Genomic DNA, 26,395 nt, shown 5'->3' on the forward strand with positions numbered 1-26,395 from the left:
CTCAAACCTGACATTCACCTGGGAAATATGCTTGTTCTTGGTCTGTAGAAATAAAAGGCAAGATTTGGGGTGCTAAGCCCTCCAAAAACACAATCAATACTGTCACACACTCACTGTGTTAGTGAGTCCCTAGCTCAGTCTGATTCGGGAAGGGAAATGGCCGCTCTGCCTCTCGGGCCTCATCTATTTCCTCTCTCCCAGGAAGAAGAAAGGTAGGAAGACCTCAGGACCCCATTTTCATTCCCCATAAACGTTCAACTATGCTCAACCAGGGCTAATGAGGCTGCAGGACTTTTAATGGTGTTTCACTGTGCCATTATGTTTTAAGGAATGTTTTTAGCTTTCTACATTTGCCTACGAGCAAATCATTTTAGGGGTACACTTTGATCAAAAGCATACATCAATAAATCAGGGTGATAATGACCTTTGCATTAATATAACATCCTGAAATATTTGTCCCACAACTCTAGACAAGGCTTATGTCCCTTGTTTAAGATGGTGTTGGTACAAAGCTTGCAAGTGCTAATCAACCCAGTATTAGGAATGTTCTGATTTTCAGATTTGTCAGCAATTAGAGTTTATTCATGCTGTACCCAAAAGCCATATGTGAGAGCTTTATCTTTCTGAAAACCCAACATGAATTCTTACACATGAACATTTCATTCCTAGTCTCTGAAGAACTCCAATAGTTCCCTCTGAATCCAGAGAATATAGTTTGGTATGACGGAAGAAAATGGTCCTTGAGTATAGAAATTGAATTATATTTATAGCCAAGTTAGCTACCACAGAAAGTCTCTCTCTCTCTTGTTTTCTAGTATCACCTATGGTCCACCAAAATTGGAATTTCTTAACTTTATACCAATTTCATCCATCAGTTTGAGTCAAGGTGTCTGCCAGACCTTTTGCAAAGTCAAATCCTCAAGGGACAATGAAGATTTGCCACCACCAAGTTCAGGGTTGTAAACGGATGTGCTGTGGCCACATTTAAAGCAATTCCAGAAGAGGGAGTCCCAAAATACTCTAGGTCATGGGTGGCAAAGTATGGCAGCCACCAAAGCCGGCTTTGGTGGCCGCCACTTGTTTCTGTACAACCTACAAACTAAGAACAGGGTTTTTTTCACATTTTTAAATGGTTGAAGAAAAAATAAAGGAGAATTTTTATGGCATATGAAAGAAAATTATACAAGATTTAATTTTTAGTATCTGTAAATAAAGTTTTATTGGAACATAGCCATGCTCACTCATTTATGCATTATCTGTGGCCACTTTCACACAAAAAGTGACCGAGCTGTGTCATCACAACACAAAAAGTGACCGAGTTGAGTCATTGCAACACAAACTGTATGGCCATCAAAGCGTGAAACGGTCGCTCTCTGGCCCCTCTGTGATGGCTTCACTGAGATCATGTAGGGCTGCTGTAGAAAAGACTACGCTCATTTGAAAACACAGATTGTGAGAGGTATTGTTTAATCAGCCTCATGTCTGCACTGTCACTGGAGATAGTGCCAGTGCAACACCTCCTGGAGTGACAGAGGAAGTTTGTCCTCATTCACTGTCATCACCACTACTGGCTTGGGGCCCATCGGTGGGCCAGACACTGTCAAGCATACAGAGAAGCACACCTAATGCTTGAAAGCACAAGAACTAATTGTTTCTACTGTGGCAAAAATATACATAACATGAAAGTCACCATTTTAGCCATTCCTAAGTGTCCATTTCAGTAGAATTCAGTACATTTACAGTACTGTGCACCCATCACCACCATCCATCTCCAGAGCTTTCTCCTCTGCCCAGACTGAAACTCTGTCCACACTGACCACTAACTCCCCATCCTCTTCCCCAGCTCCTGGCAGCTGCCCTTCTACATTCTGTCCTTAGGAATTGGACTGCACCAGGCACCTGATGTAAGTGGAATCACACTTTTGTGTCCAGCCTATTTCACTTAGCATAATATCTTCAAAGAAGATCTCACTTTTTTTTTAAGATTTTTTTTTTATTTTTAAGTAATCGCTACACCCAGTGTGGGTTTCTAACCCACAACCCTGAGATCAAGAGTCACACACTTCAGCAGAGCCAGTGAGGTGCCCTAGGAATGACTTTTATTGATGTTTCCCGGTTTAGGCAGAGTTTCACAAACATTATCTCACTTGTATTTGGCACAACTACTTTATGAGGCAGGTTATTTTGATCTCATTAGGGCAACGACTGTTGGTTAGCCCTGAAACCCCCCTGAGGTCACCCGCAGGCAGATCCTGCACCTACCTGCCCCATGGCTCCCTGGGCCTCTCTGCTTCAAGGTGTTCTCAACACAGGCTGTGCTCTACCTGGGCGCAGGACATGTCCAGAGTTGCTGACAGTTGTCACTCCAAGAGTGACCCTTGCTTACAAGAGGCAGGACGCAGTGGCTCTGCACCACCTTCAGCCCTCCAGGTCTGAGGTGGGTGACACATGTCTCTCAGGGGTTTCCACTGTTCTCGGCCCCTGTACTCACTAATCACTCTGAATTGGCTTCCTCTCTTTCCTGTCTGCATATCTCAATCCCTCCCTCGCTCCTCAGGGTGACCTCCTAAATAAATTGCTTGCACCAAATCCTTGCCTCGGGATCTGCTTCGCAGGGAACTTGCTGACTCTCACACAGCTGGTAGGTGGAAAGTCAGATGTTAAGTTCTAGTTTTCTCACTCCAAGGGCAGGTCCCTTCTCTCTGCCTGCCTTACAGTAAAAGCAAAAGCGGTCTCTGCCTCAGGCATTCAGTTCTGGTGTTGGCTGAGGCCTTAGAAAGGGAGTGTTAACTCTCAGTTAATTCCTTCCTTGAATGACCTAAACCAGAGCTCCTTACAAAGATACTAATCTTGATCACACTGCTTTGTAAAAGTGTTATACTTGGGGAACTGGTCCTATCTTCAGCAGGATAGAGCTGATGTGTCAAGACTGGTTATCGTTAAGTAAATTTGGAATTTAGAGATTTACGGGGCACAGAAGACTGGAGAAGACAGAATAGTGACACACACATTTTCTGTATGATAAACAGAATACCCCAAACCTAAATGCCTTCCTTCGAAAACAATGTGTTTATCTACGTTGCTTAAAACTCACCAGTCTAGAGCTAAACTACGTTCTCGTATAGAAGGGGATGTTTTGGGATCTGATTCTCAGTTTGGGGCTCCTCCAAAAAAGAGTTTCATCTGTGTCTGTACTTCCCTGTATCATTTGAATCATCAGCTTTCTGTTGGGTAAGATCTGTACTTCACAATGAGTCTCTTTGACATCTCAACACTTTGTGTTAACACTCATATGTACACGTTTAAAAATAATAATTAGCATAAGAAGACCTCCTTATCCAAGGATGACTAGTTTTAGCAAAAGTTTGTTAAAAGGGAATCTTATTAAAATGAGGACCAAAATTTCATAATAAATCCTGGGGAGGGGGCGGCGGGAGGCTTAATACATTACCTCAAAAAGTAAAATTCAAATTATGAAAAAGTTTTTCATTTTGCCTTTATCAAAATTTATTGTAATGTTGTGCACCTAAAACTAATGCAATGTTATCTGTCAATTATATGTCAATGAAACAGGAGGGAAAAAACTTGTAGTTTCAACCACATGCTAATTGGTTTAAGTGGGAAAACAGCAGTTGATTTTTGGCCTCTTGGAAAAGTTCATTCTCAGGAAGGTTCCTGTCAGAAGACAGTTGCCATATTGTAAGAAACTCTAGCCACACCAAGAGATCAAGTGTAGGAACTCTGGACAATCTCTCCAACTGAGCCCACAGCCATCTATCAATGCTAAGAGTGTGCCATCTTGGATGCCCCACCCTGTACAGCCTTCAGACCCCTGCTGCCTCCACCAACATCTGGCCGCAGCTACAAGAGACCTCAATTGGACAGCACGCAGCTAAGCTCAGTCAACCCATAGATCCTTGAGAAGTGACAAATTTTCATTTTCAGTCACAGGAAAAAAGTTAATAATTTTTGGAATAATTTTTCTGTGAAAATTGTACCTCCCAAAATTGTACCTCACACAGGTGTGGGGGCTCCCCTTAACCAAGGGCACCTTGAGTTTCCTCAGAATAAAAAGGGAGCCTACGTGCAGAGAAATGCAGCTAGATCTGTAGATGTGATATGGGTAAGATGTGGAAGGTTTCTTCTAGTTGCTTCTATACTTGTGAAAAAGAAAGCAAACCATCAGCTGAGAGTAAGGGCAAGAAAGAGACAGTGAGAGACTGAGAAAGAGAAGGTGGCAAATGGTCATCCAGGAACTTGGGTCCCAGGAAAGCGCTCCTGAGTGGCCGACATATGAACAGGATGTAGATGGATAAATGAAGGTTGCTGGGTTACAAAGAGGGAAGAGCAATCTATGCAAAGGGAAGAGCATCGCTGGGGTGACAGGGTGACTATTGGTGTCATTCACTGAGAAAGGAATATAAAAAGAATGGTGCACCTGGCATTGAGTCCAAATGTCCTTTAGGTGGTTGGATACACAGGACTGGAGCCCAGCAGAGTCTGGTCAATCAGAGGGATGGGAGTGTCATGGATAGGTGAGCCATTATGGATCAAGAAAGCAAGGGAGAGTGTGCGGAATGAGAGAGCAGAGGTCCAGCCTCTGAATCATGGAAAACACAACCATTTAAGGAAGGAGCAGGGAAGGGCAAGGGAAGAGGTGGAAAGCCTCCAAATCGGTAGGCTGGGATTAAAAATGAGAGCTAGAGGGAAAATGGCCAGCTAGAACTCAAGAAAAGAGATATTTTCAAAAAAAGTATGAGCAGTGTGTCCAGTGCCATAGAAGTGTAGGTAGAAAAGAGCCTGTCGGACACGGCAATATGGAGGTCACTCATATTCCAAGCTGGGCTGGATTCCATGTGGAGGGATGAACCATAGCTGAGTCCATACTGCAAGTGTGGAGGAGCCTTTCCAGAAGGTTGTCTGTGAAGAAAGGGAGATGAGACAGAAGCTGAATAGGACTAGAGGGATTGGCTTTTGTTTTTTGACAGTTGGTTTGTGTTAAGATGGGAGTGACCCGAGCTTGGGAGGGAGCAGTGATCCCGCCACTGCAGCAAGTAAGGAGCGCCCGCTCCTCCAGGGGCTGGGGCCACAGCCACGAGCAAAAGGAAGTCCTGCCCTCCAGCAGCGTATCCTCCAGAATGAACAAACCCACAGAGGGACGAGCAACAGGACAATGCGATGAGCTCTGAGGAGAAAAGGAGCCAAGTGGGGAGAGATGGGAGGCTGGTGGCCATGGGGGGGTGAGGGGAGTGGGGGGCACCTCCCTGCTGAGGTGACATCTGACCAGAAGCCTGAGGGAAGAGGGGAGGTGAGCAGGGACCTGTCGTGGGGGGAGGACAATCCAAGTAGAATGAACATCAAAGCTCATCAAAGTGAAAACCCATAGGTGGGAGTGCACTTGGCATCTTCACAGGATTCCTAGGAAGCAGGTGTGGCTGGAAGAGGAGCCCCACTAACCCCAGGGAGAGTTAGGGGAGTTGGGTCATGTAGAAGCCTAGAGACCACTATCAGGACTTGGCTTTTTACAGAAAATAAAATAAATAAAAATAAAATAAAACAAAACAAAATTTAAAAAGTAACATTGGTTGCTAATACAGTAGTAAGACGACTATCTGAGAGAGCAATGGACAGGAAAATGTGGAAGGGGAGAGAAATCTTCAGGCAAGAGAGAAAGAAGGGACAATGTTGATGAGGTCACCCTGGACAGAGGAGAGCCTTGGAGAGTTGTTGCCTAATGGCCTTGATTGGCTTTCAGTAATCTATGAAGCAAGGTGGTGAGGAAAGAGTGGCAGTGGGGAGAAAGGTGTCAGACGGAGAGATGAGGAGGGAGAGGGTTTGGAAGAGCTGCCCAGGGCATGATTCATGAAGAGGGACCAAGCTGTTAAGACCTTGACTGTGCAGAAGCCCTCCTCCACGAGTGACCTCCACAATGCCGTGTCCCATGGGCTCTTTTCTACCTACACCTTCTGTGGCACCGGACACACTGCTCACACTTTTCTTGAAAATATCTTTTTTCTTGAGTTCTGGTTGGCCACCTTCCCTCCAGCTCTCGTTTTGAATCCTAGCCTACAGATTTAGAGGCTTCCCACCTCTTCCCTTGCCCTTCCCTGCTCCTTCCTTAAATGGCCGGGGTTCTCTGTGCTGCTCGGCAGCCTGGTTTGGGTCAGGGACAACCAGATGAAGGGCAAATGGGAGAGCAAGGGGGCAAGGGCAAGGGAATCAAGGGGGACAGTGAGAGTGACTGTGTCAGGGACACCAGAGGTCTCATTGCACAGAGACAGAGATGACACAGAGGGGACACGTAGATGTGGCAGACACAGAGGTCAGAGACAGGTGGTCTCAGTGGGTAGAAGTTCAAAGCAGTGGGGGTCAGAAAGTGAATGATGTGAAGGACAGGAGATCACGGTCAGAAGGCAGACCTGTGGGATTTTTGTTTGTGGGAGTAGATTGGTGAGTTGTTGTAAGGCTCAAGTGTAGCCCAGAAAGGAGAACAGCTGAGGTCACCGGGTCACCTCACCACCTGATGGAGGCCAGTGGGGGACTTGTGGCGATACGAAATTGGACCACCACCCACGGCCAGGCTGGATGTCAGTAAGAATGGGTGTGGAGAAGAGGCCCAGGGACTCTGTTCCAAGAATCTTGAAGAATATGATGACGGAAGACCAAAGACAACGGCATCAAAGAGAGAGGAGTGGGGTGGAAAGCAGGACCATGTGGATCTCCAAGGTCTGCTGCTCCAGCCAGCCCGTACAAGTGACAGCGACTGGCCCTGCTTCTCCCTCGCCACCCGCCTGCCTTTGCTCGTGCCGCACTCTTTTGGGGATCCCCTCCTCCCCGACCCACTGAAATCCTACCTGCCCTCAAGCAACCAAAGGACACCTCCATGAAACACTCCTTTTTTACTACACAAGGTGGGATTTCACCTTCCTCTTGATGGCAACACCACTTTGTTTAGAACACTCCCCTAACGTTGATCTGTGCCCATCTTGGAGCTGTAGATACACGTGTGCGTCTTCCTCTCTGATTCTAGAACACAGGGGCTTGTTCACATCATGGAGTTTGGCAGAGCAGACCGTCCAGGCATATTTGTTCCCTTCATCAAGGACAGTCATGATATCTGAACATGCTCCTCCCAGGCTCAGGGAATTCTCAGAAACGGCACCCCCTGGCCTACAATGACTCAGGCCAAGTGTCTAAATGCACAAGGGGTACAAATTAGCTAGTCAACTCTCCATATATGCATATTGACTTAAATCTTCTTGCTTGAGTTTTAATCTTATAGTTCACTTTAGGGAATGGGTTTAGGTAAGAGAGAGGAATTCGTCCTTACAACACTGACAAACTGAATCCTACCTGTTTGCCAGGCCTTGCTCTTTAAAAGGTCAGAAGAATTTTTATATTTATGGTCACATTCAATTTCCCCACCTTATCTGCAGGAAGGCAATTGATGAAGGCTTCTTATGAGTTCATCGTATTTTCCGTGGGCGAAAACTCCTTGTTTCCCACGGGTCTTCAGGTTCCTCTTTGAGACCAAATATCCCTTTGAGATGAGATGAGGCAGATCCCTTTCTATTGCCCCAGAGGCCAGCACAGCACTGGGGGGATGGTGGCAAACAGAGGAGAGAGCTCTGACCTCCGTATTCTGTTCTGTCCCAGGGAAGATGCTCTGTTTTCCATCAAAAACAAGATCATTCTAAATGTCAGTGCTCCACACCCATCTGGGCTCCTGAAAGCAAGCTGCCTGGTTTCTGAATCAGATGTCATCCCTCATAGAAGAGTCGCTTGCCTCCAAAGTCGGCTGGGCGGGAGGGACTCAATCATCTCCCCCAATGAAGTTGCCCCCATGATCAGCTCACACGCAGTCATTTCTTTCAAAGTCAGAAGATGGAGATGAAGCAGACAGCAACAGAGAACCCTTTCATCACAGCGTCTCTGACCCTTCGGAGACAAATGGTTAAGACAAATCCTAATGGGCTCATTTATGGGAGTGAACAGTTTACTCCCCTAGACCCACACAAAGCATGGCCACTTTCATGGGGCACCTAGAAGGGGCAGAATGAGATGAAACGTAGTAACGTAGTCTATGGGCCACAGTAGGTTTCACGGGTGAAACCCAGGACACACTGTAAAGACTCAGACATAAGTCGTGGCAAGCAAGCAGAGCACTAAGGTACTGACAAAGCCCTGCAAAGATTTTCTTGGGAAAAATGCCCAGGGCCCCTCCGAGATGTGGCCACTCTCATCAGCCCCTGCTGTGGTGCCTTCTCCCAAGACTAGAGCAAAGAAGTGCTCAGGAGGAGAGGAAGTCCGAAGCACAGAAACCTGCATCTGGCTGCAGGTGAGAACCTTGTGGCCATAAATAACCCATCACTTCATCATTTCATTTCATGGGGGTGGGATGGGAGGCTCCAAAAGCACAATCACCCTCACAAAGTCATGAATTGAGTTCCATTCATGAAAACTTATATCAAGCAAAGGATTTCCCAACAGACTTCCATTACATCAAGCATTCCCACAGAGGGAAGGAAAAGCCATGTGAAACTCCTCTACTGGTGGCCAAATGTGTTTCTTCACAACCTCAGATGATGCTCTAACACATGGCTAGTTGGATGTTATAACATCTGCAGATGTTTTCAGTAGAGGTGCCGTGCTGTGAAAGGCTTTCACGCTTCAAGCAGACAGAAGACCTTCATAAATTTACATTTAACATTTGAAAACACACAGCAATATTTGTATATAATAGAGCTGTGTGTGTGTGTGTGCACGCGTGCGTGCATGTATGTGTGCGTGTTACAAATCAGAGGAGTGTATTTCTTCTTCCACTTCAAGGAGTGAGGAAAAGACTAACATTTATTGAACGTTGACAATGTGCCAAGCGCTATTCACACTGTATCTCCCCATTTTATCCTCACTACAAGCCTGGGGACTATTACTATTAAACATTTTATAAGAGAGGAAATGGGGTTCTGAGAGGTCAAACCACTTGCCTGAGGTCACACAGGCAGCAAATGACAGAGTCGGTCTGACTCCAAAGCCCATGTTCTTCCTGCCATATGGCTCCACCTTCTCAAGTTCCAGCAAGTGCTTTCATTAACTTTTCCTGTACTCATCTGTAAACCTTCCTGCTAGAGTAGTTTCTACAGTTCATGGGGAAATGTTGCTGGAAAAGCTGAGGAGGAACAAAATGTTTTTTTTATAGGTACAGAAATGATAGAGGTCCGACACATTTTTAGGCTTTTTCAGAAGATACAGTACAAGAATACAGTCTAGCCTCCTCATTAGTCTCTCATGCACATGGGATGGGTGTCCTTCTGTGTCTTATTTAGGACATATGGAAGGTATTCCAAGCACAAAGTACAAATGATCTGTGTCCCACCATCTTGTCCACTGTTCCCTGCCACCGTGCTCAGACCACAGTCTCAATCGTGGTGGTGTTGCTGTTGTCTTCCTGGCGCCTGGGTTGCATTTCATCTTTGAAAGCCCTGGTCAGAACCACTTTTAAGGACTCCTTGAACCGCTTCTTCCTACTACTGCCCACAAAGAAGTAAATAAAAGGGTTGGCGCTGCTGTTGATGGTGGAGAAGAGAAGAGAAATGTCGTGCAAGTTCCCGAAGGCTGACCAATACTCATAATACAGCAGGTAGAGGAGCCTCATGGGCATGGCGAAAATGAGGAATATGATGATGGTGACCATGATGACTATGTACAGCTTTGAGGAATGGGCCGTCCACGTGTTCTTGCGGATCTTAATCACCAGGATGGTGCTGGACACCACCATGAGAGGAGTAAAGACCAGGAAGCTCAGGGTGGCTATAAAGATGATCACCGCCCTGCAGTCACTTCGAGAGTGACCCTGTCTTTCACTGTCAATGCACATGACATATTCCATGGTGGTCACTAAGCATGACAGTGCCCACAGGAGGGCACAGACAAACGCCGACTGGTGCTTGGGGCGATGGCATCGGTACCAGATGGGGTACAGGACAGACAGGCACCTCTCCACGCTAATGGCTGTCAACAGATAGAGGCCCGTGTTGTAGCCAAACAGAAACGTCACCGATAATGTGACAATCGTGTAGTAATAGCCAGAAGAGAGCTCATAATCTAAAGCATAGTCGACCGACAGAATAAAAATACAAAAGAGCAGTGAGATGTCTGCTATAGACAAGTGGGTGATGTAGACGGTGAAGGGGTTTCTTTTCATCCGGAAGCAGAGGAACCAGAGGAGGAGCCCATTTTCAACAAAGCCCAGAGGGGAAATGCTCATAATCACCCAGTGCACGACCGGGATTTCCCGATGCAGGTCCCCGACCGAGGTGTTCCTGGCAGTCGAGGTGTTCGTGGACTTCTCGTCGACGGACGATGTCATGTTCGACACCTCCATGAGGAGGCCGGGGGCAGGGGCTCTTCAGGTAATTTTCTATAAACAAGTAAAACAAAAACACACCATGAAAAGTGATGCATTGGGGTAGCAGGGAGAATCTCAGCTATGGGTCATAAACTTCATGTTGCTAACAAATATGTTTAAACTGTACAACTGTCTCTCTGACAATGATAAAACTAGACATTTCTGCAGAAAAGAGAACTGACTTAATGACTTGTTGATCCTCCAATAGCCCTTAATCCTGTATTATTGTTTGCTTGTGGCTCAGGGCCAACAGGGATCCAGCAAAGCAGAGCGGGGCAGAACTCTTGGGGTCCATTTCCCGTCTGGCCCAACTTTCTGAATGGTATTTTGAAAATCATTCATCTCCCATCACTCTGTCTCCCATCCTGAGGAACCAGATTAATCGCATTCACATGCAAAGATAAAATATATGTGTGGTCCATGTTGTCATTGTTATTATTTTTTTGATGCAGAAAGTGCCACAAGCAATGTGTAAATGATCGGGAAGAGGTACCCAAATTATGTTCAACAGTGTTCTGATATTTTTGAAAGTGTGAACAATTAGAAGGCATTTTTGTCTTATGTGGTTTCAATACCTGTGGCAAAACCAGACACCTATCCAGCCTAGGTGTGTGGTGCAAGCCAACGTGCCCTGAGGGACAGATGGTGAGCCCTTGCGAGGTGTGGTCGTCTCCCCACAAGGCACAGGCCAGACCATGCAGGAAAACACTACTGATGTTCAACAAAGCACTCACTTGAAACCAATAAAAATGCTAAATATTTGAGACTGCAAAGCAAAGATTCTCAGAAACTTTCTATCACACTTTTATGAATTGTGAACTAAATGTATGCACAGGCCCTGCCCTCATCCTGTTACTTAACAAACACACAGATGCCACTTCCTCCCCCTCGACAAAGGACAAGGTAGGCAGCCACAGATACCCTCGCCCTGGTGCCAAGTTTAACTTGTCCTTGACCTTCTGTTGTGGTCATGAAATCGTTGTCATTTTGATGGTAGTTGTGAAACACTGTTCCTTCTTTGCTTTTTGAACTTTGACCTTGTAGGCCAGCGTCCCTACAAGTGCAAAATAATTAACCTTAAGGAAGTTGATCAAACCAATATTTTAAATTAATAGAAATCTGCCCTTTTCTCACAAGCTTCCCTGAGGCAGAACAGTACAGGATGCGATATTTTATGAAGTTTGCACATCTCAATGACATGATATTTTGGGACTGAGTCAGCACAAGTCCAGCATCGGCACGGCCTCGTGTTTTGAGCTCAGTGCAGCTGTGCCTGAAACCCAGATGAGCAGGCAGCCTGCTGAGAAGGACAGTTACCTCCCCAGAGCTGTGATCCAGGAACCCAGGGGCCCTCTCCCTCCACTGTCCCCATCCCCCATCTCCTAACACTTCCCTTAGCTGCTCTGATAAGGGATGGGAAATTATTTTTACTAGGGCAAGCTCTCCTTTCATTGCCTAATTAAACAGAAGATATAGACCCAATACCCACAGGAGCCCAACACAAGGACCAGAATTCAGAATACCATGGCACGGTTGGCCGGAGATCTGCTGTAGAGACCAGCCTTTGCTAGAAGTTTGTAAATAAATAAGACAGTCGCGTTCCCCAAATTCATTCACCAAACATTTATTCAGTGCCAGCTTCCTGCCGGGCACTGTTCTACATGCTGGGACACGGCAGTGGATGAAACGAAGCACTACCCTCTTGGAGTTTATTTTCCACCAGGAAGGTGGTCAATAGCCAAACAGCAACAACAAATACAAAGATGCCAGGTCCTAATAAGTGCCACACAGAAAAGTAAAGCATGGACCACGCACGAACCGGAATGTGGTTGTGAGGCAGCATGACATGGTTGGATTCTGGATGCAATTTAGTTTGTTGATGGCTGAGATGTGTTAGTAGAGAGAGAAGGAGTTTTAAGCCATTTGATGAATGGACAGAGTGCAGGTGGAATAGGTTAGGAAAGGCATATTAAGTGTGAAATGCCTATGGAATGGCCAAATAGGACATCTAGTAGCATCAGGAGTTGGGGAGACAGGCAGAGGCTGGGGATAAAAATGCGGGTATTGTATGCAACCAGGTGAGATTTAAAATCATGAGGCTAAGCGAGATTATCTAGGAAATATAGGTAATTAAGAGGGAGAAAAGGTCCAAAGACCAGTCCTTGGAGCATTTCAAAGTTTACAGGCTGGGGAGATGAGAACAAAGCAAAAGAAACAAGAAGGATCTGGCAGAGAGGGAAGGGACAGCCGAGGGAGAGTGGTGTCCAGGGAGCAAAGATGGCTCAACGTGTTTCAACTGTGCTAACATCTGGTCCAAGTTCAGATTACATGAGAATTGGGAATGGACCGCTAGAGCAGAGTCATTGTTGATCTTGAGGAGAGCAGTTTCGGCAGAGTAGAGAAAACGAAAGCCTGGTTAACCAACATGGCTTCCAGAGAGGATGGGAGGGGAGAAAGTGCAGACCGTGAGTATAGACAACCCTCTTGAGGAACCTGAATGTAAATTCAAGCAGAAATGGGGCGGTAACTGGAGAGGGCTGCGGGAGTTCTGGGAGAGTTGATAAGCTAATAAGAATTTTCCAGGAGGAAAGAAACCATTGATGATTCATGGCTTTGGGGTCTAGAGCTTGGTGGAGCTGCGGGCTTTCACTGGTAGCATGACTGATTCATCAGAACAGAAGAAAAGGCAGGGTTTGCAGCTAGGCGGGCAGGCTGATGGCAGGAGTGTTAGAAGTGGAAGAAGTTCTCTACTGAATGTACAGTGTCTCTTTTTTTCAGCAAAGATAGAAGCCGGATCATCAGCTAAGAGTGAGGAGAGGCAGACAGTTTAAGGAGAGAGGGCAGCACGCAAAATAATTCAGGGAAAGGGGGAAAGGAATAAGGAAATGCACAAAGAGTGAGATTTCAGGCAAAACTTAGAGCCCACCTAGGCTGGTGCTCATGAATTTAAAACTTCAGCATGACATGTGCCTTTCTCTAGCTACAGTTCAGCTGTCCAGGTGGGCACGTGGTGAAGGACGGAAGTCGGATTTAGCCAGGGCTAGGGTTTTACTAGGCTGGTGCAGTGTGGGAAGGAGAGGCGTCAATGGGATTACACCACACGGAAGGGAATGGCTACAATGACGGACTATGGAACCTCAACGGGGTTGGGAGAAAGGTGATGTCATGAGAGAGAGGACAGTGACCAGGACATAGGAGCCATCTGATAGATCCCGGTGCTATCAGAGGATTTTGAAGCCCAAGTACTAAAGGTAGGCAACTGGAAAATAGGCTATGGGGGTGGGAGAAAGGGAGGCTTGAGACCAAGGCAGTGCAGTGTGGGGGCTTTCGCTATTGACAAGTGTCGAGCATGACGGTGGGAAGGAACGGCTGAGGGAGAGTGGGGGACAAGGTCATATGAGATGAGGTCAGGACCTGGAGCCAGGGCTTTGGAAGAAATACCTGCCCGAACATTGAAATGACTAGGAAATAGTGGAATATGGTTAGGGAAAAGAAAAGAAAAGAAAAGAAAAGAAAAGAAAAGAAAAGAAAAGAAAAGAAAAGAAAAGAAAAGAAAAGGAAAGGAAAGGAAAGGAAAGGAAAGGAAAGGAAAGGAAAGGAAAGGAAAGGAAAGGAAAGACAAGACTGAGCCAGGGTGCTAAAATCTTCCCAGAATTTGGGAGCACAACCTGGGGGTGTGCAAATGGTCACCACGAGGAGGGTCACAGGTAACATAGTTGAATGGCAGGTGTTTCAGAGCTCGGGATTTTGTTGTTGGGGATGATGTTTTAGAGGCAGAGAAGAGGAAACAGAATAGTCCGGAATAGAAAAAGGTAGAGGGTAAGAAGGGTCTAGATTGGCACCATCCAGTAGACCTATAATGTAAGCCACATGTCTAATTTAAATTTTTCTAGTAGCCACATACAAAAAACTAACAAGAAACAGGTGAAATGAATGTGAATAACCATTTTGTCTGACCCAGTGTGTCCAAAATACTATTTCAACATGTAATCAATATAAAAAATATTAATGAATATTTTACGATCTGGTTTTCACAGTGAGTCTTTAAACCCCCATGTGTGTTTTACTCTTACGGCACATCTCCCATCATACTGGCCGTGTTTCACAGGCTCAACAGCCACGTGTGGCCAGTGGCCACCATACTGGACAGCCCAGGTTGCGAACCATCACAAAACCAAAATACCTTGTACAAGGAAGCCAAATGTGTTCATCTGTTAACAACAAACGTAAACCAAAGACTAGAAAGGTGAAATCAGAACTTTTCTAATTTCTAATTGAATTCTCATCAGCATTCCTAAGGAAATTGATAAGAACATTTTGTTCACTCGGGCTCACATCCTGGAACATGTGACAGACCACAGCATCATTCAGCTTTCTTCAGCTACTCATTATGTGCGGGATTGTTGTCATATACTGCGCATACAAGCCAGTTAGGAAAGGCATTTCGACACATGAGATCGAATTGCATTTTTCTTCCACAGTCAAACCAAAGTAACCAAATTCACTCTCTGGAGACAGATCACCCTCTCTCCATTTTTCATCATTTAGGTTTTGGTCACTTTACAAAGTGTTAAGGATGAAGAAATAAGACATGGCCCTCGGTACCGTACGTAGGGGAGACAGGCAGAACGAAACCTAATTTAATACAGGAAAGGGAATGAAGGAGAACTTGACCACATGCCAGGCAGACGTGCAGCAGGAGGCAGCGTCTCGGGCTTTCCAGGGCTGGGCCTTGAAGGGTCTGTAAGAGTTTGGTAGCTGAGGGAGGGAAGAAAGGCATTTTAAGAAAAAGGAACAGGGGCGCCTGGGTGGCTCAGTCAGTTGAGTGTCCGACTGATTTCGGCTCAGGTCATGATCTCACAGTTTGTGAGTTTGAGCCCTGCATTGGGCTCCACGCTGACAGTGTGGAGCCTGCTTGGGATTCTCTTTCTCCTTCTCTCTGTGTGCCCCACCCTCAAAAAAATAAATAAATTTTTTAAAAAAAAGAAAGAAAGAAAGAAAAGAAAAAGGAACCGATGGACAGAGTCTGGAGGCAGGAGGGCCTAGGATGTTGGGGTGGGGTTTGAGAAGTCTGGAGGACCCTGGGCAGAGGCATGACCTTGCAAGGATACGAATGAATGGACAGCCAGGTTATGATGCTTCTCTAAACATCAGGCTTCTTCTACAGGCTCTGCTTATCCAGCTTGATACTTAAAATTTTCCTGGGATTGCTTATTAAAAATGCAAGTTCTAAGACCCCACTGTTTCAGAAAGTCTGGGGTGGGGCCCTAGAATCTGCAGTTTCATAGCCTAGGGGATTCTGATGTGGGTGGGCCATGGGCCATGGTTTGACACCCTCCAGCATTGGCACTAGGGAGCCATGAAAGGTTTCAGCACAGGGCTGGGATATGTCCTGAGCAGTGTTTTAGAAAGATTACCCTGGTCCTAGTCTAAAGGCTGGATAGAGGGGGAAGATGGATGGGGCAAAGAAGCCAGCAGGGGCTGTTGAGAAGTCCTACAGAGAAATAAGGAGGGGACAGATTCCAGAGACATTTCAGAAAAAAAGCAGTCAGGCCTCAGGGACCATGAAGGGGACAAGAGAAAGAAGGGTCAGTGAACTAAGCGTTCCATCTGATGGGGCTGCGTCTGTGTCTGAGAGCGGGACCGGGTCGTGGGGTGGGGGTGGGGAGGGACAGCGGCCTGAACAGTGTGGGGAACAGAGAGCTCGGGGTGCAGAGCACTACGAACGAAGTGTGGGAAGGGCGTGTCAGGGCAGGTTCCGGGGGTCCGCGTCGCTGTGTGCCCTGCTCCCGAGGGCCTGCATTTTTCAATAAGCAGAACTTCATTAAACAAAAGGTAATAGACACACACGGGAGATCTTTAGAACATTATTTATCACTGTGCTTTTTTGCCTGACTGTGAATTTCAAATGCAGGAACAACCAGAGGCCTGCTCGTCTTCCATTCCCATGACCCTGGCCTGGACCCTCGGGAGGCATCTCCTCACCTCCTGGCCCCCTTGTTCCCTGCGCCAGCCACCCAGTGCTCCCCTCGCCCACTCTGGAGTCATGCACTCATTGCCTCCGTGGCCAGACACTGCTCCTTAGAGCAGAGTTAAAGTCGTATCTCCTCCACTAACCTGCGAACTCATGGAAAACAGGGTTTTATCGTATTCACGTCTGAATCCCTAGCACTTGCACACGGGAGGCATCCAATGGAAACTTCCTGAATTATTCCAAGAAATAAATCCCATCGCAGTGGTCCTGAGGAAAGCACCCAAGAGAGAAAGCCACAACCTCCAGCCCAGGACATGCCAGTTAATAGGAAGTTCTTCAGTGGTCAAAGTGTAACGTGTTGAATCGCAAAAATCCCGAGGCCGTTATTTATTGTGATGTGATTAGAAAGCTAATAAAAATCCCATAAAAACGAATTCTCAGTAAAAACTAATGGTAGCTCTCCACATGATTTTGTTAGGGTGGGGTTTATTTCATTTTATTTTTTATTTTTGTTAATGTTTATGTATTTTTGAGAGACAGAGAGAGAGACAGAGACAGAGCACGAGCAGGGGAGGGGCAGAGAGAGAGGGAGACACAGAATTCGAAGCAGGCTGCAAGCTCTGAAGGGTCAGCACAGAGCCCGACGCAGGGCTTGAACCCAGGAGCCATGAGATCGTGACCTGAGCTGAAGCTGGACGCTTAACCGACTGAGCCACCCAAGCGCCCCGAGTGGGGTTTATTTTAAAGGACACATTGCTGGGGTGCATGGGTGGCTTAGTCAGTTAAACGTCCGACTTTAGCTCAGGTCATGATCTCACTGCTCGGGGGTTCGAGCCCCGCATCGGGTTCTGTGGTGACAGCTTGGAGCCTGGAACCCACTTTGGAACCCTCTCTCTCTGCCCCTCCCCCGCTTGTGTGCGCACTCGTTCTCTCTCTGTCTCTCTCTCTCTGTCTCTCTCTGTCTCTCAAAATAAATAAACATGAAAAATATTTTTAAACAATAATAAAGGACACATTGCTATCATCGCACTCCTGGTCTTACCAGACCAAACTGAATTTCAGCCCCTCCAGGGCTGACGGCAGGTGGCAAGACGGGCCTTGGATGCCGCTGGTCCAACCTGCTCTCCGCCTACCCCCGCTTCCCCGGGGTTCCTCGGTCATTTGTACCTCGTCCCTCTCTGTTGCGGGCTGGCTAGGACATCGCAGCCGGGCTGGATGAGGAGCGTGGAAGGGTCGTCGCTGACCGACAGAACGAACGGCCTCGCTCAGAGTAACACACAGGTGAGTTCTCGGAAAGCAGCGAAGACAAAGATCTGCAGCGCAGGATGCACCCCGAGAGTAACTTGTCTCCGTGTCAACCCAGTGCTAGAGCTGTGTGCTCTGTCCAGACACGCAAATCATTTTTTTGTGTGTACAGCTCGTTTTCAGAGAAAGAGATTGTGTTTGCAGTGGTGCCCGTTACGCGGCAGCGACAGGACGGGGAGGAAGGCGAGCTCATCCCCACAGCCCCCTGTGCCCGGACGTGGTCAGTAACCAGCACCACGTAAGATGGGGGTCAGATGGGACCTCGAGGTGACTGGGTGATGGCACCCGTAAGGGTGAGCACTACTGGAGGCATCGAGAAGCACCTTCCTACCCTCTCTTCCCTCTCACAGAAGATCCCCTACAGAAAAAGTGGTACATTAGAAGGTGTCATTGCCCCCTTTTTACAGGGGAAAAATTAAGGATTAATGAGTAGGCCACGTTCAGAACCACTGTGTCACACAACTCCACGGGGCCCTACCACTCACCCCTCCCCATGTCTGTGCCCCGGGGACCCTGCAGGGCATCAGGGCTGAAAGCTCCTGGGATCCTGATCCCAGAGCTGGCCAGGCCTGGAGCCCAGGGTCCGATCAAGCTGAGCCGGTCTCCCACTTAATGAAGTCTGGGGCGGGGGGGGAGCGCCTGGGTGGCTCAGTCGGTTAAGCGTCTGACTTCGGCTGAGGTCATGATCTCATGGTTCATGAGTTGGAGCCCCGCGTTGGGCTCTGTGCTGATGGTGTGGAGCCTGCTTGGAATTCTCTCTTTCTCTCTCTGCCCCCCTCTCTCTCTCTCTCAAAATAAATAAACTTAAAAAAAAAAAAAAAAAAAAGAAGAAGAAGTCTGAAACCCCTGGTCTGACCAAACCCCCTCGTTTTACAGACCCGGAAATGGAAGCCCACCATGGAGACTGTGAGAGGCCATCTAACACCCAGTTGGAGGGAACCCTGTAGCTGGGAGCTCCTGATTCTGACTCCCTACCGCCTCCCCCTCTGCCCTGGGGCTGGACCCTATTTTTAAGACTTTACCTTTTATAGCCCGATCTTGTCTGCCTCCACTCTTTCTACTCAAGGAATTGAAAGCATCAGATTCTCCAATGTGATAGGGGATTGTTTTTCCCCAATGACTTGATTACTTTCCGATTGTGACTTGGCCAGGGTAGGACCTGGTGGCTGTGTGCTGAGTTCAAATTCCCCTGGGAGCAAAGTAGCCCCACACTCTGGTTGAACTGCCCTGCTGTAGACAAGGGCTTGGCCGCTAATTCATGGTACATTCGGTTTCATCTCAACACAAAATGGGGGTATTCTTTTTTAAGTTTACTTATTTTGAGACAGACAGAGAGAGAGAGAGAGAGAGAGAGGAGAGAACCAGGGGGCAGGGGCAGAGAAAGAGGGACAGAGGATCTGAAGCGGGTTCTGCGCTGACAGCAGAGGGCCCAGTTCAGGGCTTGAACCCATAAGCCCTGAGCTCATGACCTGAGCCCAAGTCAGACACTTAACTGATTGAGCCACCCAGACACCCCTCCCCGCAAAATGGGCATATTTTTAAAAATGTGATTGCCTTTTTCTCTAATTATAAAACAATTTGTTCATTAAATGTATGTGCTCATTGAAGAACATTTGGAAAATTCAGTGGGGGAAAAACCACATATAAAACTACTCATCAAAATTAATCTGATTTAACATGTTGGGATATTTTCTTTTAGTCTTGCTTCTGTGCCTCACACACGGTCCTTTTTAAAATTGAAATGATGAGGTGTCTGACTTCAGCTCAGCGCATGATCTCACGGTTTGTGGGTTCGAGCCCTGCATGGGGCTCTGTGCTGACAGCTCAGAGCCCGGAGCCTGCTTTGGATTCGCTGTCTCCTCTCTCTCGGTCCCTCCCCTGCTTGTGCTCTTTCTCTCTCTCTCAAAAATGAAGAAACTTTAACAAATAAAAATGAAATGGCATTTTTTATCTGTTTTGGTATCCTGCCTTTTTTTTTTTCACTCAATACCATATTGTCACCATGAACCCGAAAAAAAATGACCTGACTAGTCACTATTCGGATGAACCATCATTTATTTGTAAGAATCCTCTAATCCTGGATATACCAGTTGCTTCTTACTTTTCATCATTATTTCTAAAAACAAAGCTCTCTAATGAACTCCCTCAGATGCAAATTTTGCACACATCTTTAATTATTTCCCTAGGACATATTTCTAAAAGCGGAATTGCTGGATGAAAGGGTATAAATATTTTTGAAGACTTTAAAAGCATATTAACAAACTGTCTTTCCAAAAACACCTGAACCAATTACGCGGACGTGAAAAGTATAAAACGCTTTCTTTTTTTCACTGCGTATCTATATACACAAACTTGCCCCCCCCCATCCAACAACATCTCCATTTTTTTTTTTTGATTTGTAAATTTGGTAGGTGATAAAAAAGTAGCTCGTTTTCATTTGCATTTATTTGATTGCTAATGAGTTTGGATATTCTCTCATGGTTAACATTCCCTGTGTCTTCTTTGGCGAAGTATTTTTTCGTGGTTACACGTCTCTTATTGAGTTGTGAGAATTCTTCATAAAGATAACACTTCATCATTTTTGTTGTGACAGGTTCTTTTCCCCCAGAAACTGGGGTATTTTATGAAAGATGGAAGGGACGCAGCTTGGAGCCTTATTACACCACTTCCTTGCCGTTACAAGTCTGCTCATACTCTGTTGGTGGCGGGGGGTTGGAGCTTGAAGGCACCGGGGAGATCCTGCCCACCGCCCTTTATTTTACAGGTGACAAAGCTCCCTCGCAAGCATCCTGAGAACCAGAACCAGAGCCTAGATTGCCCAGGCCCACCGGGCACGGTTTCTAGTCCCCACACCTGTTCTTTGTTAACAGTTCACGTATGTGTGAAGTTCACTCACCTGTACATGCACCCAGTAAAACTTTTGGGACCTTTTTAAAAAATATTTATTTACTTTTGAGGGAGAGAGAGACAGCATAAGAGAGAGCAGGGGAGGGGCAGAAAAAGAGGGAGAGAGAGAATCCCAAGCAGGGTCTGTACTGTGGGCACAGAGCCCGATGCAGGGCTCGAACTCATGAGCTATAAGATCATGACCTGAGCCCAAATCAAGATGCTTAACCCGCTGAGCCACCTAGGCATCTTTGGGACATTTAATAGCAGCCTCAATGACACCAGAAGCCATCACCACCATCAACTTGATTGTCAGTAATGGTTTTTATTAACAGACTCAGAGGATTAACTTTTATTAAAGGTTATGGGGGGGGGGGGACGCCTGGGTGGCTCAGTCGGTTAAGCGTCCAACTTTGGCTCAGGTCATGATCTCACGGTTCGTGGGTTCGAGCCCCATGTCAGGCTCTGTGCTGACAGCTGGGAGCCTGGAGCCTGCTTCAGATTCTATGTCTCCCTCGCCCTCTGCCCCCCCCCCCACTCACTCTCTGTCCCCCTCTGTCTCAAAAATAAATAAACATTAAAAACAATTAAAAACAGAGCACTGGGTGTTGTATGGAAACCAACTTGACAATAAATTTCATATATTGAAAAAAAATCAAAAACAAAAAAGGTAATTTAGGGGCACCTGGGTGGCTCAGTCAGTGAAGCATCAGACCTCAGCTCCTCTCTCTCTCTGTCCCTCTCTCTCTGCCCTGCCTCCATTTGTGTGTGCTCTCTCCCTGCCTCTCAAAACAAACAAGTAAACAGTTCTTAAAAGGTTATGTAATAAAAGAACAGATTATTTCTTGTTATCGAAGGCTAATAATTGTTACCAAAAGATGAATATGATTTATCAGAGGACAGATTTTTTTTTTATTTACCAAAAATGATAAGTGCTTATTTGTGCCATCTACCCAGGGCCAAACTCACAGCCATAACAACGCAACAGGGATGCACTGTATTCAGTTTCTTCTGATTCCAGTTTTTTCTGTGAAACGGAGTGACCCTGAGTCGTCACCACTATCAGCAAACACTTCTGTTGATGAGGGGCGTCACCCTTCACCCTTGTAGGTATTGATACTTGAAGTCAGAAGGGAACGTTCAGGTTATGTCCTTTCATGAGGACAAATAATAAGAATCAGCTGCAGCCGCTCGCCACGTTGTGCTTTGAGAAAAGTCCTCCCCAAGGGAGTCAGATGTGATCGCGCTCACCCTGCCCGCGGCACACACACAGTGTGCTGAGGGCTCTTACCCCATGTCTCTCGCTGTGGTTCCCAAGATGACACCATTGCCTAAACAGACATACTTTCTTCCCTCCGGCTCCCCTCCTGCCTGCCTGCAGCCTCTTCTCTGTGTCCTTTCCTGGATTCCTCCTTACCTGGCCCTTTGGGCTGCTGGGCTCACTTGCTGAGCCTCTCCCGTCATACCCTATAGACTCTCCCTGGGTGGGCTTGTCCAACCCCCTCATTCAGTATGACCACATGCTAGTGGCACCAAACCTCTGGCTCTGACTCGGATGGCTCCCCGGGACATCGGACCCTGCCGCCCACAGCTTGGATGGCTCCCTGGATATCGGACTCTGTTGCCCACAGCTCAGACGGTGCCCCAGGACATCAGACCCTGTTGCCCACAACTTGGATGGCTCCCCAGATATCGGACTCTGTTGCCCACAGCTCAGACAGCTCCCCAGGACATAGACCCTGTCACCCACAGCTCAGACGGCACCCCAGGACATCAGATCTTGTCGCCCACCAGCTCGGACGGTGCCCCGGGACATTGGACCCTGTCGCCCACAACTTGGATGGCTCCCCGGATATCAGACTCTGTTGCCCACAGCTCAGACGGCGCCCCAGGACATCAGACCCTGTCGCCCACAACTTAGATGGCTCCCCAAGACATCGGACCCTGTCACCCACAGCTCAGATGGCTCCCCGGATATCGGACTCTGTTGCCCACAGCTCAGACAGCTCCCCAGGACATAGACCCTGTCACCCACAGCTCAGACGGCTCCCCGGCACATCAGATCTTGTCACCCACAGCTCGGACGGCGCCCCAGGACATTGGACCCTGTCGCCCACAGCTTGGACGGCGCCCCAGGACATTGGACCCTGTCGCCCACAGCTCAGATGGCTCCCCAAGACATCGGACCCTGTCACCCACAGCTCAGATAGCTCCCCGGATATCAGACTCTGTTGCCCACAGCTCAGACAGCTCCCCAGGACATCGGACCCTGTCGCCCACAGCTCTGTACGTCTGCAGCCAGGCCTCTCATGGAGGCACACCCACCCCAGCCGCCCTGAAACATCGATCAGACCCTGCTCTGGTATTCCTAGTCCTTTAAGCCAAAACACTGGATGGTTTACCCCACGCTGCTCATCTTGTATGTTCCCTGCACCGGTCCCTTTTACATGTTATACGTACTACACTCTGTGTTCTTATAATTAAGTAATCTGGGGAAAAGAAAATGGTGTTATTAAATCATAAGGAAGAGGGGCGCCTGGGTGGCTTGGTCGGTTAAGCGTCCCACTCTTGATCTCGGCTCAGGTCGGGGTCTCATGGTTTGTGAGATGGAGAACTGAGTCGGGCTCTGTGCTGGCAGTGTGGAGCCCGCTTGGGATTCTCTCTCTCCCTCTCTTTCTGCCCCTCCGCCACTCGTGTTCATGCTCGCTCTCAAAATAAATAAACTTTAAAAAAAGGAAGAGAAAACACAGTTACAGTACTGTACGGTGTTTATCGACAAAATCTGCGTGTACGTGAACTCCTGCAGTTCAAACCCATGTTGTCCAAAGGTCTGCATATATACATATTCAAAGGATTCACATCAGCATCTCCGATTTCAATCCAATGCCACTGAGTTAGTTTCGTCTTCTTCCTCGCCATATTTCTAACTCCCTTCTCTGATGGTGAGACACTTGGCCCCCATTATCCCCCATGTATTTATTTATTTGATCCACCCACCTGTAGGTAAATCACCTCTGTGTCTGCCACTGCCCAGCCCCCGTCCCCACACGGCCGCTCCCCCCACTTTGTCGGCTCTTTCACCTCCCGTCAGGCCACCGCTGCCACTGCCCTCTGCCCTGGACACACTCCTCCCCCAGCAGAAGCCCTGACCCTGGTGCCAGTCCCCGCCACCCCCCGTGCAGAGGGGTGCACCTCCTTGCCCCCCCCCCATGTCGCCACCCCCCCTCACCCTGGCTGGGCCGTCCCGCTATGCTCATAGCTCACCCTCTCAGGCCCCAACACCTCGCACAAGCCACAGCGAGCCAGGCTGATCGCAGTAGAGGGCACCACCTCCCCCTTGCAAAAATCAAAAGAACTACAGGCAATTTGGCGTCTGAGTGCAAAGGAGATGTTTGAAAAGAGAAGTCTGACGGTGTTCAGGTTACCCTGCAGAGACGACGGTCTATTCCCCCTCTGCTGAGGCTGCACTGCCTCAGAGCCCCATTTTCCAAGTGACCGCTAGATCCAGGTCCTACAGAAAGCAGTCTGGCCCCTCTGAGCTTCGGTTGCTTCGCATAATTGGCATTTTCATGTATCTCTGGAAGGCTAGGGTGTAAGGAAACCTAGATATTGAAAAGCACTTTGCCGATAATGAGTCTCGTGGAAATGCCAAATTGAGATAGAGAATCCAGCGAAAACAAGCATGGTGGTTTCCATAGCCGTTTAAGGATGTGGGCTTTGCAGAGCCCGTGTCCCGGGGGGTCTCCTGGAAATTGCTACCTGTGTTTCCCTCCCAACGAAAGTGAGAGGAAGAGATGGGCAGTGGGGTGATAGACGAGCAAGGAGAATCAAAGAAGGCGGAGAGTTGTGGACTTTCTTCAGCTTCATTGGGGCATAAGGCAAAGAGTTTTAAATGCTATGCAATTTGCTCGCCAAAGTTTTCTCTAGAGTCCTAAGAAGCAAACATGCCCTTCCACATTCCCATTCAATGGCCACAGTCCTCCTGTGGTCCTGCATTCCCAGCCTGCTCTTGAGGAGGGAAGAAAGGGAGGGAGGGAGGGAGGGAGGAATGCTCCCTCTTGAGGAGGGAAGGAGGGAGGGAAGGAAGGAAGGAAGGAAGGAAAGGAGGGAGGGAGGGAGGAAAGAAGAAAGGAAAGAAAGGAAAGAAGGGAGGGAGGGAGGAAGGAAGGAAGGAAAAAAGGACGGAGGAAGGAAGGGAGGAGGGAGGGAGGAAAGGGAGGGAGGGATTAAGGGAGGAAGGGAGGGAGGAAAGAAAAGGAAAAAGAGAAAAACCAACAAAGCCGGGGCTCCACAGGAGGTCATCTGAAACCTTTTTTTGTTCCTCCGCAACCAAAAAGAGAGGCCTGACCCTAGACTGGCCCTCCCGGGTACGCAGCTCCCGAGGAAAGGGCAAATTCTTCCTTCTGTGTGTGTGCAGTGAACTGGACAAACAGAAACCTATTTGTGAGACGGAATTTCCATGGCAGGTACGGGATCTGATGGGAATGTGCAGGACAGGGACATCTGTCCTGGTATTAAACGCCTCGTTTCCAGCTTCCTACCACCTGAGCCATCTGCACAGAGAAGCAAAAACTTTTTGCTCCCTTCCCATTGTACGTACAGCAGGAGCCCCTTACAACACCGGTCTCAGGGGAGGGGGTGCGGGGCGGGGGGGGGGGGGGAGTTGGCAGGTCTGCACTATTGGTCTCCAGTGGTTGCCTCTCAACACCCCACAACGCCCAGAACGGCTCCCGCAACAAAGAATTATCTGGTCCAGATGTCGTGGTGCCAGGTTGAGAAAGCTCTGGAGGCAGGCTCGTTAACCACCTTCTCGCTGCTGCTTACAAAGCAATTGAACAACATCCTATACATAGTTTCCCCAAATGCCCCCCACCCCTGCCTGGGAAATAGTGCCAAGATACATCGAAGATGAGACGGAACAGGAGATGGCTTTCAGGGCCGCCTTGCCACCCCTGGATGGCACGTGTGAGTTTCACAAGGAGCAGAAGCAGGTACTAATTCTGGTGACCACTAAGCAAAGGCAAAAAAAAAAAAAAAAAATCAATCCAGCTTTGCCTCTGGCCATGTCCAACTGCTTCCAGCCCGGTGACTTCCCCAGAGGAATCAAATATAGTAACAACCCTTTCAGACCCCGACCCTTCTAGCATTCAGAGCAACACACGAAACGACCTCGAACCCTTCCAAGCCCGCACCGGATTCGCGAATCGACCCCGAGAGCCTCGCCCCCACCACGAGTCAGAAAGAAAACGCCAACACGGAAGTTTCAACCCCGGAGTTGCAAACCAACGTCTGTGGACACTTCACCCAGCGAGGAAGCAAGTTTTCCAAAACAAAGGCAGGAAGGGGGATACAGAGGTGTCTGTCACCACCCACCGAATATCCAACCCCTTGTAAAAACGACCGGCACGCAAAGAGTCCCCGGGAAGGTCGCTTTTCAAAGAGGGGACATCTTAACTCTGGTCGCCGAGGGCAGCTGAGCAGTTAAAACCCGGGGTGCAGACTCACTAGTTCCATTTGCTCAGGGAGGGTCAGAGGTGGCAGCGGGGACGCTGTCCGTTTGCATCCTGGGGCCCTGGGGCCCAGCCTGCGGGGTCTCCGGTCCCCGCAGCTCCCAGGATGGCTTCAGCCTCCCTTCTCTGGAGAAATCAGAGCCGCTCTCCCACTGCTGAAAATATTTGAGATGTGCCAAGCAGATGGTCCCACGCTTATCAGCAGAAGCCGCACTTCAAATGGCATCGTTCAGTGAAGCACTCGAGTGAAAATCTTCACGCCGCTCCAGAGTGGGAACGAGCTGGTGGTGATGTGGGGTGGCTGACCCCCTG

At 48.0% G+C, this 26,395-nt stretch overlaps 1 protein-coding gene across 1 annotated transcript; it reads right to left on the bottom strand.

Annotated features, from left to right (window-relative positions):
- Window positions 1–1,188: 1,188 nt before the first annotated feature.
- MAS1 (MAS1 proto-oncogene, G protein-coupled receptor) lies at window positions 1,189–26,395 on the bottom strand. The gene is made up of 2 exons (XM_019412709.2): window positions 26,079–26,395; window positions 1,189–10,420 (listed from the first exon to the last, which is right to left on the bottom strand). The coding sequence occupies exon 2, from the start codon at window positions 10,382–10,384 to the stop codon at window positions 9,407–9,409; it is 978 nt and encodes a 325-aa protein (XP_019268254.1). The 5' UTR covers window positions 10,385–10,420; window positions 26,079–26,395; the 3' UTR covers window positions 1,189–9,406.

This window comes from Panthera pardus, unplaced genomic scaffold, assembly GCF_024362965.1.
Source record: "Panthera pardus isolate Hobbes unplaced genomic scaffold, ASM2436296v1 HiC_scaffold_17, whole genome shotgun sequence".
NCBI lineage: Eukaryota > Metazoa > Chordata > Mammalia > Carnivora > Felidae > Panthera > Panthera pardus.

Bases quoted from the DNA above. Each gene is read 5' to 3' on its own strand.
- MAS1 (XM_019412709.2), bottom strand. From the start codon at position 10,384: ATGGAGGTGTCGAACATGACATCGTCCGTCGACGAGAAGTCCACGAAC.